Source organism: Pempheris klunzingeri, chromosome 21 (genome assembly GCF_042242105.1).
Source record: "Pempheris klunzingeri isolate RE-2024b chromosome 21, fPemKlu1.hap1, whole genome shotgun sequence".
Lineage (NCBI taxonomy): Eukaryota > Metazoa > Chordata > Actinopteri > Acropomatiformes > Pempheridae > Pempheris > Pempheris klunzingeri.
In genome coordinates this window covers 14,395,195-14,410,942 of record NC_092032.1, presented here as the reverse complement: position 1 = coordinate 14,410,942, position 15,748 = coordinate 14,395,195, and the positions used below count along the sequence as shown (strand labels likewise).

The following is a 15,748-nucleotide window of genomic DNA, read 5'->3' as shown; positions in this document are numbered from 1 at the left end:
ACCTATTAATCTTGTATTAGCAAGAAAATGTATACACTGTTCATTGTGCTACAGTAGACTTGGCTAGATTTGTAAGCTACAGGAGAAAAAAAAAATTCTATGCAAGTCAATTTTAGTCAGACTTTAAACACAGTATCCGACATGCAGGGTGTCTGCAACAGACATCACCTTACAGTTATTTTTAATGATGCACTTAGAGAGGGCAGAGGGGAAAGTATTTACTTAACATATTGTCAAATTTATCTCTTTTGATAAAGCAGAGTGATAAACTTCTGTGTTAGGTGTTCTCGTTATGTGACTGATTTACACTTTGAAGTTTCAAGGGTTGAAAAGTCCAACAAAATACAAACAAAAGTACTGAGAGAGAGAGAGTGAGAGAAAGGTACATTTTCTGTGAAAAATTACAAACTTTATGAGACTCCACTGACCTTAACAATGCTAAAAGCCCCACAAAGCTTTTCTGTCAGTGGCATTCTGCTGTAAACAAAAATTTATTGCTGAACCATGTGAGCGTGCTCCCTGCAAATGCCAGAATGATGAAAAAAAAGACATCTTTCTGAAACAATAAGATGATGAAATGCAGCCAGTGACAGCTGAAGAGACGCTGCTGGTTTACAGCATTTCTCTTTAGGCTGACACTCAGCAGAAACAACAAACGCGCACTATGAATGTTAATAATTTGCCGTTTGTCAGTTTTGATAAGACACTCAAAATAATCTGAAGCTTTCAAGATGCCCAACTTAGTCAATGCAATTACACTGGACACATTTGTAGTATTGAAATAGCTCATTCTAAAATGCATTCACTCAAGTTTTCCTTTTAAATCAATTAGTATTCTGTTGGACTACTTTTCCAGCCCTGACTGAAAGTGTTTACTGCAGTATAAATGTCCACTGGTCTGAACTATAAGGTTGAAGGGTTATGTGCCCATTCAATCATGTATTCACTCATTGATTAGAAAGCTTTCCCAGTGTCTGCATACTCGTATTTATATTTGCCTACTTGTAGAGGTATTTGTCTGAGGTCTGTTGGCGAGCGCTTTATTTGGCCACAGGACGACACCACAGTGTTAATGTGTTTGCTTCCCTCTAGCCCAGACAGGGAGATGAATTTAGCAGACGCGCCGTCGAGTCAGAGAGTCAGACTGAGGTCTTTTCTTGCCGCAAGAGAAAGGTCAAGGGTTGAGATGAGGGACCTGCTATCGTACCGACTGCCTGCTCTGTCTCATCTATATTTAAGGAGAATTTTCCTTCTAGGCTTCCCAACAACACATGATGGTATAGTGGATATTACCTTGAGAAACCCCACTAAATTACACTATGGCCTTAAGCATGTGGAGGAGCCCATGCTGGGGTCATTTATTGTCCTCAGCCACTCTCACGTATGTCCCAAATATGGACTTGGAGCCAAGATTGGATTATTTTAGCATATAAGAGGAACCATTTTGATCTAACCCTCAGCAATAACGCAAATAAGCCACTATTCCTTCAAGGTAAATCTTTTGTCGACGCATATCATGATATTTTAGACAACAGTAAGATTCAACTTTGTGGCAATAGGTTATCTTCTGTCTTAGAACATAATGTTACTACTGTGCACCCAATTGGGTGTGCAAGAACTTGAGTGGCCTGCAGAGTTCTGACCTCAACCCCATAAACACCTTTGGGATGAAATCGCTCTCCAACTGCAAGCAAAGCCATAATGCAACTACTGCTTTTGTTATCGAGTGGCAGTAGAGCCTCAAAATAAAGCAGGCAGGTGCAGGTGGTAATCCAGAAAAGAGGCTCAGGTTCACATGAAGACAAACACCAACCAGAAATTGACCACAAACTAGCAAAGAACAAAGTATCAGGGCTAGTACATGAAGGGATGGCTGACGAGGGGAGTGAAGCCAGGTGAAGCAAACAAGGAACAGGTGCAGACAATCACAAGGGCGGGAAAACACAAGGCAGGAAGTAAGGAAGAACTCGAAATAAATCAGGAAACAATGGATAGACCAAACCACAAGACAGTGCAGACCCAAAATCAACTCTGAAGTCCTCCAAGGCTCTGCTGTTATTGGTTGATTTGGTCAATTTACTCCCAGAATCCCTCAGTCCATGGCGAGTAAGAGTACTGATTTGTCTGGTGTCATGGTGACTTGGTGTGATTTTAGTAGGATATTGACTCATATCTTCTTTTTTTAGTAGCAAACTCAATGTTATCAGCAAGGTATTGATTTCCAGACTCTCCATCAGCCTGGGCGGGCAGCGGGTGAAGGACAGGCTACATAACTGAACTCAAGATGATGGATGATGCGGCTGAAGTTCATTCATCTTTCCCAGAGCTCACATGTATAAAAAAAAAAACTGGAGCAGGAAGAGAAATGAGGATAAGAAAGTGTGAATATGAGGAATTGACTTGTAGAGGCAAAGATAGAAGTAAAAAAGAGCATGTGATGAAGTATACAGGACGTGTGAACGCTCATAATGCATTTCTCCGCCATCAGGTCCTCCAGAGATGTGAGATGTGAGATGTGAGGCAGACTCAGACTCTTCTCAGCAGCAGATTACTGTGACCTCCCGCTTATTAAAAACACATCCTCAGTCAGTTGCTCAGGGTCACTCTGGACCACCATATAACAGGATACCAATCATTCAAGCTCAATGGCTAATCACATGTGACACAGGAACATTAACTGGAAGCTAAGATATTAGCAGCAGGAGCTCCTAATACATTAGACCCCTATAGGACTGGTTCAGTTTGGTGTGGTTGGAGATCTCAAACTGAAGCTTTAATGTTCTTTTCAAAAGATTGTTAAACAGTTTTAGGACATATTATTACATATTCTAGGGTGGTGTCAATGATCAGTGACTGAGATAGCTGACAATGGGGCCACTCTATTCAGTTCAAATCCATGTTTACACCTAAGAGTGCCTGCTAGACGAGGATGGCTGGACTGTGGCAAATTACAGCCTATAACTGCAACTACCTATCATACGGCCGCCATCGTAGCCTACCTACTGCAGAGCTGGATGGGGTATAAACAGCTCCTGATGCCGCTGTTAAGAGACTGTCCGACCCGTACTGGACCCACAAACCAATTTTACACCACTGGTACAACAAGCAGTACAAGAACACACCTAAACAGATAAACAACAACCAGCGAAATGACACTCAAAAGTCAAACAAACTTGCCTCATTTAAAAGGTTTACATTTGAATTGTAATTCCTGCACTATTATTTATTATTCATTCATATTCATATGTATTTAGTTGCATTTTGTTTTACAAATACAGACAAGCAATGTTTAAGTCAAGCCTTACAAAGAATTAATGATCCCTGTCTCTTCCACGCAGAGGAACCCAAAGCACAGGGATCAGAATCAGTATCAGGACTGAAAAAGTTAGATCGTAGATGTTTTCATCTTACATATTTTTAGTGTCAACTCCAACAGATATATCTCTAATATAATTACTAGTACTAACACTGTCACTTAGAACCAAAAGTTCACACCCTCTTGAGAACAATTCAAATTTTATTTCAAATACCAATGATAGACGTACTGATTTCTCTGCAAAAATAAACGTAACTTCAGTTTGACTTTAAAGCGTCTCCTGACCTTCATCTTCACTGATGCATCAGTGAGGATCTGCAAAGATTGATCCAAAAACATCCCATCTATTCCATCTGTTCACACATAATACACAATCATTAGCTGACAGCTGCTGATGGGTCGCTGTGAATTGGCTGCTCAATAACCTCAAACAGAGACAGGACTCACACATACACATAAACACACAGGCACTCAGAAACATGCATACACAAACAGGCAGTACATGCACTGGGCCTGAGCTTCCATTATACAGCCCCCAATTCAACTGCTCAGTCCTAATTGATTGCAGAAATGATGTGCAAACAATAAAATGCCTCATCATAGAATATGATGAGCTGATCTCCCCTGATCTGAGCTCATCCTCCGAGCCGTGGAGGGAAAACATTCCCACAAATTCTCTGCATGTGGCTCTACATCTTGCAAAGACAGAAAGGCCCTGAAGCAGAGGAGATTTTTTATAGTAACCATATAAACTGCTGGCTTTTACCACTTCTGGCTCATTTCCTCCATCATAACTTAGCATTAGATTCTTTGTTGATGGTTTTCCATTGTTTTTGTTGTGCTCACTTGAGGAAACATCATTTTAATGACACTTTTTCATATTTTGCTTGGTACTTTGGCATGCTGGATGTCTAATCCCTGATAAGCATCAAAAACATCTCCAAATTTAGAAGAAATGCAGCCCTGCTCTGACCAGAACAACTGTCAGAAGGATATTTAATAGCATTTAAAAAGGAATTTGCTCCTATTAGCAGAAAAAAAGCAATGTGACTTTGAATGACACATTAAAAATCATGTTATGTCACAAACAGCCTAGTTGGCGTTGTAGCAACAGGGAAATGATAGATTACTGAAGGACTGAGTGACAAGTGGGCGACATCAAAAGAAACCAGCATGTCTGCCAGCCATTTGGGGCAGGCTCGTGGCAAGAAAAGGACATCAAATAACTCATTTATATTCATATCCCCACCTCTCATTTTCAATTTTGGCTCCTTGTCGATAGATGAGATTTTCAGAACGTGTATCATTTCATTTGGCAGCTCTCTGGAGAAAGGGCATTTCATATCTGACCCCCATTCAATATGTGCTGGGAAGCAGGTCTTTCATTTTATCAGGCCAAAAACAAAACAGGGGGAAAATTTATTGCATCGCAGATGTCGAATTACATCCCCACAACTTGTTATTTATGACTTAAATAAATGTGTTTAGATGAAGCTGGGTTGGCAGGGGGCAGACTCCAGTTGCAATGATGCATAGTACGTTGGCACCTTGACCACTTCTAGTGTCTGTGATACCAGAGGCCTTTGGGTGAATGGGGAGCCAGCCAGACATTTAATCAGTAGCTGGACCTCCTCTGGCTAAGACACCTATCAGCTTTTGGTTGCCTTGGGACACCAGAGTAATGATAAACCCCTCAACGCTGCCTCCGGGTTATAATATTAATATTTCTATAGGGAGGCTCTGAGGTGCAAAAGGCATCGCCACTGAAGAAATCACAGTAAAAAATAAAACATTACAAAAAACAAAACAACACATTAAAAAATCAGAAGACATAGCAAACAGAAAATGCGACATTTCAACTAAAATGTGCTCTCTATTTTGTTGTTCTCTAAAATGCTGTATTCTGTGGTGTTTCATTTTTGTTGTATTAAAATTATGCTGTATTTTTTGTTTTATTATTCTCCTGTCCAATGTTGTCTTTCGCCCCTTACAACCACCATACTTTTATGACCCCGTCCGTGGACATCTGTCATTTCTAAATCCCTTACTGCCTGTTCACTCATCATTCACTCCCACCTCACCTGTTAGAGAGAAGGGCACGTTTATTACCTTTGTGCAGTGGTATAAATAACATATCCATAATTAAACTGCTAACGCTAATTTACTCGCCATCTAATTAGACCATTCTGGGGCGCAGGAGACAAAGGCCTTTAAATGGGAGTCAATTAATACTTTATGATGTTGAGGCTCCTCTCTGCACCTGACAAAAGAGCTCCCACATAAACACCTTTAATGGTCACAAGCAGTAGGAATTACAAACGCCATTCATCACAGCCTTTGGACAGGACATCGTTAGCGGCCTAAAATGGATGTAATTTACCAATTTAATGCAACACCTTGCTGCTAGAAAAATAGCCTCATACATTTCTAACGCGGAGCAGCTCAGCAGTCCTTCAGAGGTGACAGAGTACTTCAGCATGATATGAAGAGCATTCATTCTCAGTGACACTCAGTGAGCAAAAAGTGCATGTTCGGAGGCGAGACAAAAGACTGATCAGCCTAAAAGAGGCAGATTATTGAGAGTTGCCCTCCGTGAGCGAGACGGGGAAGGTGGTGGATACTCTGTATCATCAACCACTTTCTCCTCCATGCACCATCTCTGTGCTGTTTCAAAGACAGGGACAGGGAAAGAAAGAAAACTATGAATTATTCCAATTACAGTATCTGCTTTACGAGACATATTCATACCCAGGTATACATAAAAATACCTGTATTTATCAGAGATGCTGCAAGCAGTTAGGCTAAGGTTTGCAGACCAGCCAATTGACTGCTCACAAAGGCAAACCATAATATGACTTTGATCTATCACGCCCATTAAATTCATGTGCTCTTGCCTTTTGGATCATAACCTGTGTACACTTCACTACACCCAGACCTCCCCTGATATTGGGATGATTGCTTTTGCTAGACTCTACGAGAAAGCACAATCAGCTCCCACAGTCAGTACAGCACATATTACTGGATTAAGACGTGAGAGTGTCTGGTTACCTGGGCAGAGCTTCCCACTTTCTCTGCCTCCTATACAGCACAGACATACAAAGGCTGCTGTTACACCTTGCGATTCATCGCGACAAAGACTGAAAGCAGGCCTTTGTTCCAGGCTCTGTGCTGAGCTCTGGGAGAAACTCCCAGCTAGTAAGGACTGGCAAAGACACAGAAACCTGAACACCTGGCACAGACTAAACCTCATTTACCAGAATCACTTGTTGATTTTTTTTTTTTTGGGTTTGGCTCACTTTTGTTTAATCAAGCATGTTTGATCAAGTCAGAGGAAGTAAAAAAAGTGGTAAACAGGACAGAGATGAAAATGTGCAGTTCTCATGAATGAGCTAACAACTGGCCTCCTGTTTACAGCTTCAGGATGAGCTCAGCGCTCAGTTAGGAGGTTGACAGCTGGGAGACACTGGAACAAGTTTGTCCAAAACTGCATGCTCCGAGCAGAGATCCCCCTGACCTCCAGAAACCTTTGCTTGTTTCTGGGAAGAGTCCTTTATCCTCCCATTCCTGGCAGTCCTGATTCCCTGAGGGTCAGGCGATGAACAGCAAAGCCGAGCACGGCCAGCAGGAAGGCCTTACAGATGTATTACGAACTGTGTTGAATCTTCATGACTCATTCGAGGAGAAAAGCAGCCAACACAAGCCGTAGAACAATATTGACCGTTCTCTCTCCAATACATACAGCGACAGAAGACGTCCAATTTTAATTCCCTGAAGCTGCAGGGCTCATAAATCTGAGTCAATTTCAATTTATGTGGCATATTTAGTATTTAAAGGCATCAAATAACATTCAGCCAACCAAAAAGAACATCCAAGTGTAAAAAAAAAACAAGATATGTTCGCCGGGAAAGACACACGACAGCAGAAATAACCATTTTATAGATGTGAGATGGCAAACAGAAGACAGCTTTGATGCTGCCATCAGTCACAATCTATTCTCTGTCTACACACGCACAAATACACTTGTGGCTGTAAATCTTTTCATTTTCACCCAAAAACACTCTGGTCCGTCAAAGTCTTGCAGCCCGTGTTGTGCTGTGAAAAGCCGTTGCTGCGGGGCATACTTGTTCTTTGTCAGGATGAGTTTAGTAGGGGAAAAAGAAACTTCTGGACAGGGGACGTGGAGACATTTTCCAGGCAGACTAACAAAGGCAGCGCTGTTGGACTTGCTGCAAGGAAAACACATCAATGTCTGCGAGGGTTCACTTGGCACAGTTCAAAACACTGTTTCAACATACTCAAGTGAGTGCAGCATTAGCAGGCTAATCATAGCAATGGCTGCATGTTACACCAGCTTTAATTTAGAGGAGGGTGCATGTAATAAAACCCTACTTGATGGCTTTTCGAGGGAGCGTGCTATTAACATGATAAACAGACCCATAAACAGATCAATCTGAGCTTAGGCTTGGGGTCAGGATAAATGTGTTTGCACTCAAACATATGAATCAAACATTGTTTTGCAATTTGCTGACTCAAAAAAAACAGGGAAATCAGTCACAGCTACTACAAAAAATTTGACAATTTACCATTAGCATGGTCCCCCACCCTGATGAAAGCACTTATGGTGCCTGAACGTGCAGTAAACTTTAGGGTCCCTGTTTGAGAGTTTGAAAATATGGTCGCCCAATATGGTCTGCCCACTTCCCTTTTATTAAAATTACTTCTTTGAGCTGTTCGTCGTCGTGCAGTTCACAATGATGATGACGACAAATTTCCTGCCGGAAAATGAACAGCAATTTTTGCAACAATGGGTCCTTCGTTTTAGACAGAGGAAGACGAACGCAGCTTCTGATTTTGAAATGGAATGACAGCTGTTGCTGGCAGATCTAATCTGCCTTAGCTAGCTAGCGAATTAAACTAACGTTAGTTAACACACAGCTGACTTATTTTAAAAAGAGAAACGTGTTCTTACATGTACACTTGATGACTACATACGTGATATTACACAAGATGATTGAGCCACAAGCAACATGTCTCAGGCAAAACAGCTTATGTCAGGATTTGGACGAGCTTAAAAAAAGACACCACCCTTCAAACTCTAGTCAGTTACTAAACCAGGTCTTAATGAATGGCCAATTCAAAACTTCTATATGAAATACTAGGACCAAAACAATACTTATTCAATAACCCTGTTTGCAAAGAAACCCTGCAAAAGCCTGTTTTTCTTAAAACAAAATAAGTGTTTCCACCAGACCTTGATATCTGATGACCAAGTGTTCAGCACCAAATTTCAGTCTGGACTCTGAGGTTTGAAACTCAGCCCTAAAAGCAACATGCTGGTCCTGCCTCCAGCTACTTCATGGGTCCGCCGCTGTGTGCATTCAAAAATATAAACAGTAAAAGCAAGAAAACAGCAGTGAAAGAATCTGTATGGGAACTGACAGAGAGAGAGACTGTGAGAGAGAAACTTTCACACACAGTTGCACATGTAGGCGAAGGCATGTAGCAGCATGCCGTAAACCCTGTGAGTGACACTTGCTTTTGTGGGACAAAGCCAAGCCGCTGCCCCACTGCTGGGCTCAGGATATGAAGCCTGCTTCAGGGTGGGGTGACAGGCTCCTCTGTCGGGCAGCCACCTTATCTTCCTGCAGCATGCCTGGACGGCCTGGAACACCACGCTCGCTCCTCTCCTTCATGATAGCCACGCATGTAACACTTTGTTCCCCTTTGGAGAGCCGCTTCTTTCAACTTTTTTTTTCCCGCGAGCACACCGAATCTTTGGATTCTCCTCATCATTTCGGTGCAGGCGCCGTGTGAAAAAGCGGCAGAGACTGTACATAATTGTCACTTTCTGGCAGGCTGGTTTATGCTACAGCATATTGCACAGATGCACAGCTACAGCATGTGCACCTGCAGGGGTCTGATAGAAGTAAAAATCACGTCCTGTTTTCTAACATAATTTGAAAGGAGAAATTCATTATTTAGATGTGCGTGACACCTGCAATTCATTTCTGTTTATTGCTCTCTCATTAGACACAAATAAAGCACCTAAATGCCTCACAGGTCTACTGAGTATCAAGCATGAAATCATTCCATCTGTGTTTCAAGTCATTACTTCTTTGAGATGTTTTAACAGGTTTTAGCCAACAGGAACCCCTGTTAGAGACCACACAGCTGAGTGCCAACCAGCCAGCCATTTTATGCTATGTTGCTCATAAAATTCAGCACTGTGAACTTTAATTTTCTGTCGTCAAATGCCAGCCACTTACAGGTGTGTATCAAGCTTACAGGTGCCAGGATTTCACCCCTCTGAGGCTCGCTCTGATCTAATGAGTGAGTCACTCGAACGATCCTGCACCAATGCCAAATGAGCCAGGGTGGAAAAATATGTTCACCTGTACTTCAAATATCCAGCAGTCACCTGCATGCAAGCGAGACTCGACAAAGAGGTGGAGACATTGTGCATGTGACTGGTGCTAGCATGGTCCAGATTAGAAGACTTTTAAGGGAACATTTGAAACAATGTGCACAACCCACTACAGGGAGCATGGCCTGCATTTCTGATTGCTCAGTTGTTTGATAGAGTATTCTATTCATCTTCTGTTTCTTTCAGTAAAAAATATGATTAAAACGACTCCCTGAATCCTTTCTTTTGACACTTTTGTTGCCTTTTTTCCTGTAGCAGTTGCCATTGCAACTCAGGAGTTTGGGCCACCACTATTTCCCGGTTTATCTAAAGTCGTATGTGCCCTCAGTCTCAATGAGTATAAATGAATAAACAAAGCAAAACCACAGATAGTTGAGACTGTCAGGCATATTTGAGATCTTGCTACTGTATATACAACCAAATTACATGTTGTGAACTACACCATGTTTAGATATGCTCAAATTGGGACATCAAATGGATTACAGGACATAACCTGATACAAAAACAAATAAAGCAGACTCCTCTTCCTTGCTGGGCATTAGTTTGACAATGTATGACTGCAGAATAGTGAAATAATTTTCCTTTAATATTCCTACCATTTATTTCCTCCTGTAATCTATGCTGTTAGTTATGACTCGCTTTACTCTAGAGTGTAATACATGTGTCATTATGCTGCTTAAAGTCTTTTCTCTTGCACACTGAGGCTAGTCAGCAAAGAGGGGGGATCGCCTCTTTTCTAAAGCCCCTCCTTCTCCTCGTTATCCCCTAAAACTTCCCCCCCTGCAGGCAAAAAGAAAGGGCAACCTCATCCAGTTGAATAAAAGCCATTTTACTCATTTCACTCCTCGGCTGAAGATCTAGCATCTCCTCTGGCGGCATCTCCAAGCCGAGTCAACAGGCGGACCAGATAACAGCCTGACTGTGGACGACAGTGCGGTCTACTGGCAGCTTTGCAATCGTCTGTGGAAAACGGATGTTTATCATGAACGGAAAATGCTTGTTATCCCTCACTGAACTGCTGACATTCAGATCTGAATCCCTTCGTACAGAGGCCGCTTCAACCATCACGATTCTCCTGCTCCTGCCTCTGACCTTTTCAAACTTCCTTGACGGACAAGATCCATAATTCTGCTGCTTTGAATAAACTAAATAAATCACACAGAGTAGAAAATGCCAGGGAGTGATTAGTCCAGGACATGATAACTCTGGCAGAGCACTGCAACAATTGGAAGTGAAGGAGCTTTTGAACCACATGAAAGACAATGAGAAAAAGCTAAAGAGGAGCTTAACTGCGCTGGGTTTCATTAACTAGCGGCCTCTTTGCTCTTTGTCTCTGAGCCTATTGAACTCTGTGTGCCGCTCCAGCCCTCTCAAGCCGTCAGGCTGAGCTTCTCCCCAGAGTAAAAGGGCCAGGGAGCTCAGTGACAAGGGCCAGGCGTGACTAATGCAGGAGCCTGGTGCTGCTGTTGCATGCTGGTACAGGGGGACGACCCTGCCTCCGCAATGCATGGCATGGCCCTGTGTCGCTGCATACAAGGCAGCACATAAACCCCAGCCGCCGCCGTCGCCGCCGCCCCTCCTTGTCTCTCGCCCCCTCATACCACCCCACCCCCGTCATCCATTCATGGCAGATCCTTTCAGCAGGTCATTCAGAGGGCCAATAAAGAGGCTAGCTCATTCTGTCTCTTCTGAAATGTGCAATGTCAGAAAGACTGAGAGGCGGTGGGAGGGAGGGAGGGAGGGCCGGCGGGGGTGAGATTCCGAGAAGGCTTACAATCTCCTCACTAAAGTAGACTGAGCTGGACCTCCCATTTTGTGGAGGGAACTTCTCAGCAGACAGTTTGTGTGAGGAATCATCCCTCTTATACTGTGGGGAAAGGGTGTAGGGCTTTCTCCACATATTTTGTCCCTGCTCTGACATTTATTAACTCTGTCCTGACTCATTTATCCTTGTGCTGCGACTAGAACAGTGCAGCTGCAGAAGCAATAAAAGATGAAGTAAAACCAGCATAGTCCCAATAATAATAATTCTAGTTTATTGTTCAGCAAATATCATCTAAATAAATCTTTCACTGTTGCTGCACTGGTGCAGCTTTTGTGCCACAGTCTACTGTTGGGGTTCGTTTTTAGGCTCAGCAGAGATAAGTTGTTGGGTAAGTTAGGGCTAAGGTGGAGTTCAGGTTAAGGGGAAATACATATCGACATGGAAACAGACTTCTCCACCTCAGCCATGCAATAAAACCTAGTTGTGATATTTCAGCTTGCAAATTTTCAACCATTCCACTAAAAGCATGTGGATGGAAATGCAACACTGGTGAGTTGGCATGCATTCCTATACATCATCTTTTTTTTTTCCTTTGCAGACACCTGAAGTGTCAGAGAGAGATAACAGTGACCAACAAGAGAGAGATTGTGAATGAGAGATTCCATAAGGGATTTATTGGCTGCAAGGTTGAAGGAATCCAGGTGGTCTACTAACTTGGAACTGGAGCCAAAATGGTTCCCATCCCTCGTAACTCTTCAAGAGCTTCTCTGCATGTTTCTCTGCAGCTCACACTCCTTTGTGTCTCTGAGACTGTGTGTTCGTATGATTGCAGAGGTATGATCGCAGTATGACGGACGAGGAGCGGCGCATTGGAACTGGAGACGTCAATATCGTTGCCTGTGAGCGGGTTTAACCCTCTACCAGCGTCCCCCAAGCCTGCAAAGAAACCCAACTCCGAGCATCCACGACGAATTAAATTCCACACACAGCCACAATCTTAGCACATTAACAGCCCTCAGCACAGGCTTTTAAACCAGACCACATTATTGCGCGAGGCAAGACTTTCTCTCTCACGCTCTCGCTCTTTCACAGACACTCTCCAGACTCTAGTGGAACATCTCTTTTTCCACTCCGAGAGAAGAGTGCAGATTAACCCTACATCAGCCCCAATTTTGTGAGTGCTCCACTGGTGAATGTATCACAGGACAACCATCACAGACTGAAAGCTTATTGAAAAAAAGAAGAAAAAAAGCTCACAGGATGTTGTGTAATTTCACCCAGATGTGCTCCACAACTCATCTAACTAATAAATGTAAAGAGAGGAATGAATGCCTCAAAACCAGCCTTCACATCTCAAGCCCTGCTTGAGCTGCTGCGACACTCTCAGAGAGTCTGAAAGCCTTTCTGACAGTTAATGGTGCACCATATCTTCCCAATAGACTTCCACAGAGCGGAGGAGTCCACCTGTGCTCTATTAATAAAATCCCATCTGAGGAAGGACAGGGTCTGCTCCTTCCAGCAGCACAAGAGCCGAGGTCAGTCTCCGACAAGGGAAGCACCTCACCCAGATGTCTAAAAATACTGTCCTACATACTAGATGTGTCCAGATCGAGGAGGAGATGGAGTGATGAAGCATTCTGAGAGGGAAAAATGCTCTTTTTGTATAAGGATGTTGAGTGTTTTGGAGATTTCCTCAATCTACAACCTCTAAAAAAAAAAGCCTCCTTAGAAAACATTAGGAAACTATTGTGTTCTGTAAAGCACCGATGTCAAATGAGCCAGAGTGCAGCACCAGCCCAGCAGATTGATTGAATTCATAAATAAGACTGAATACGATTGTGTGAAGTGTGTGTGTGTGTGTGTGTGTGTGTGTGTGTGTGTGTGTGACTGGTCGCACACAGCTGATAGCATCTCTCTCTCCCAAACACAGCCATACATTCCAGTAACTCTGTGGTCTCCACACACACACACACACACACACACACACACACACACACACACACATGGGTTTAATTTACAGTCACTGTCAGCAGCCGAACATTTCTCTAACCACTATCTGATACGTGATGAAAATCCACTGCCAGCAATAAAAGCCCTGGGAAACAAGAGCTCGCCTGTGTGAACAGAACCGGCGTTGGCATGAACTTATTCCACCGTCTGTCGGAGGGTGGACTGTGTGTGTGTGTGTGTGTGTGTGTGTGTGTGTGTGTGTGTGTGTGTGTGTGTGTGTGTGTGTGTGTGCAGGGTATGGGATGGACTAGATTTGAGATTAGGGGAGTTTTAGTGCACACGCTGTGGCTTTACAGTAGGGATATTGTTCACACTGGAGTCCTCACCCCTCCTGTGTTGACTGTGTCTTACAATCAAGGACATCAAGAGGGGCAGTGCATGCAGGCGCAGATATCCAGCATTTCCTCTGCAGGACTTCTACACAGAAAGCACCTGCACTAGCCAGTGGTCACTGATCTCACATCAGCTAAAAGTTGCAGAGGGACGACACTTCCAGGTTAGAGGGAAATCTCACATATAAACGTCAGAAAACACAGAAAGAGACAGTTTCAGAGGTAGGTTGAGATTTCCACACCCTGGACTGAAAGCTTTGACTGTGTTACTGTACAGTATACAGTAATAATCATCTCAGCCTGGGGGATCATGCATGAGCAAAGATGAAAAAAGCAAGGCAGTTAGCTCTATTTGTGCAAATATCATAATTAGAATAAAAGAAAGTCTTTGATCTAGACAGAAAAAGGAAGTTAGTAGGTCATGACAGCCTTAACTACATAGATTAATCCTGAAAAACAAGATATTGGAAGAGAAACAGCCTTGTCTTCTCTTTTTCTTGCACACACAGAATCTCTGCCTTTACGTGTGATAAATAGAGCAACAAAGGATGCAATATGAGCATGAAACAAAGTCTGTGCAAAAGCAAACCGCACTCCACCTGTCTGATAGTTTCCCCCCTGCAGACGCATTAGACCTGAGCAATAAGAGCCGGACCTCAGCTCGGTCCGAGCGGGTCTGCTTGATGCTTAAGGTGCTTCTTCTTACCGTCACTGGCTGTGATCTCGGCTTGGGCATTCCCCACACACTGCAAAACTAAAACAACTCCAACGAGAAGGTCGATCCTCTTCACACCCGCCATATCCAAGTTTAGATTTCTTCTCAATATTCGCCTTTTTTTTCTTCTTCTTCTTCTTCTTCTTTTTTTTTTTTTTTTTTTTTTAGAGAGGTCTCCGTCTTTCTGGTGCACCGACGCCGCTTCCCCCCGCGGACTCCGTAACTCTCCTGCTTCTCCTGCTGCTTTTAAAACGGAAACCTGCCTGCGCTGCACTCGCTGCACTGAGCTGTTTTTGTTCCAGCGTGTGCCACACTGCGCGCTCCTGGGGAGGAAACGCGCTCGTCCTAACAGGTCTCCACCTCCGAAATAAACCAAAATAATAATAACAGCAGGGAAAGAAGGAAAAAAAAAAGTTCTCCGCTTAAATGCTCATCCCAGTCCGACACACCGGTCTCATCCCACTGAACGGAGGCGCAGCTTGTGTGTGTGTGTGTGTGTGAGAGAGAGAGAGAGAGAGAGAGAGAGAGAGAGAGAGAGAGTGGGCTAATGCGCTCCTGGAGAAGACACAGTGCGCTCCCTCCGTCATCGACTCCTCGGAGCCAATGGCTCCTCTTCCTCCGCTTGATGCTCGCTTTGTGCAGAAGAGCACGAGGAGGCAAACACACACAAAGCGTCTCTCCAGCTGCCGGAGAGAGAGTCAGACTTTGCCCCCTCAGATATTATCTGCACCGTGTCAACATGACAGGCAGCGTCTGAGTGATGTGGAGAGGTGCAGAGCTCCAGGCTGTGGGCCTATCTATCTATCTATCTATCTATCTATCTATCTATCTATCTATCTATCTATCTATCTATCTATCTATCTATCTATCTATCTATCTATCTATCCACCCTCTCACCTTTGCAGCAGCCAGGTGATTGAATCTGGAGGGCGCCCTCTACAGGTGCAACTTAGGCCCTAATATATTCACCACTCTGCTTCGATGACTGATGGCTTTTCTTCCCACAAGCCCCTCTGCTGTGCTACATGTGTCAAAATATATATTTTTTGCTCTAAATAGTTTCTTTTAACCTTTCTAAACCCAGTATGTGGGGAAAAACTACGAGCAAAAGTTCATAAAGCCTTGTTACGACATTAAATAAAGGCATATCTCATCTTTTATATGTTATATTTACTATGCATTAACA

At 43.4% G+C, this 15,748-nt stretch overlaps 1 protein-coding gene across 1 annotated transcript in view; it reads right to left on the bottom strand.

Moving 5' to 3' along the window:
• The window catches only part of plxdc2b (plexin domain containing 2b), an 82,779-nt gene extending 67,992 nt beyond the window's left edge, over positions 1-14,787 (bottom strand). The window contains exon 1 of the mRNA XM_070853190.1: positions 14,554-14,787. Within this exon, the coding sequence (XP_070709291.1) occupies positions 14,554-14,647 (94 nt within the window). The 5' untranslated portion in view covers positions 14,648-14,787. The remainder of the gene's footprint in view (positions 1-14,553) is intronic.
• Between the last annotated feature and the right edge of the window lie 961 nt (positions 14,788-15,748).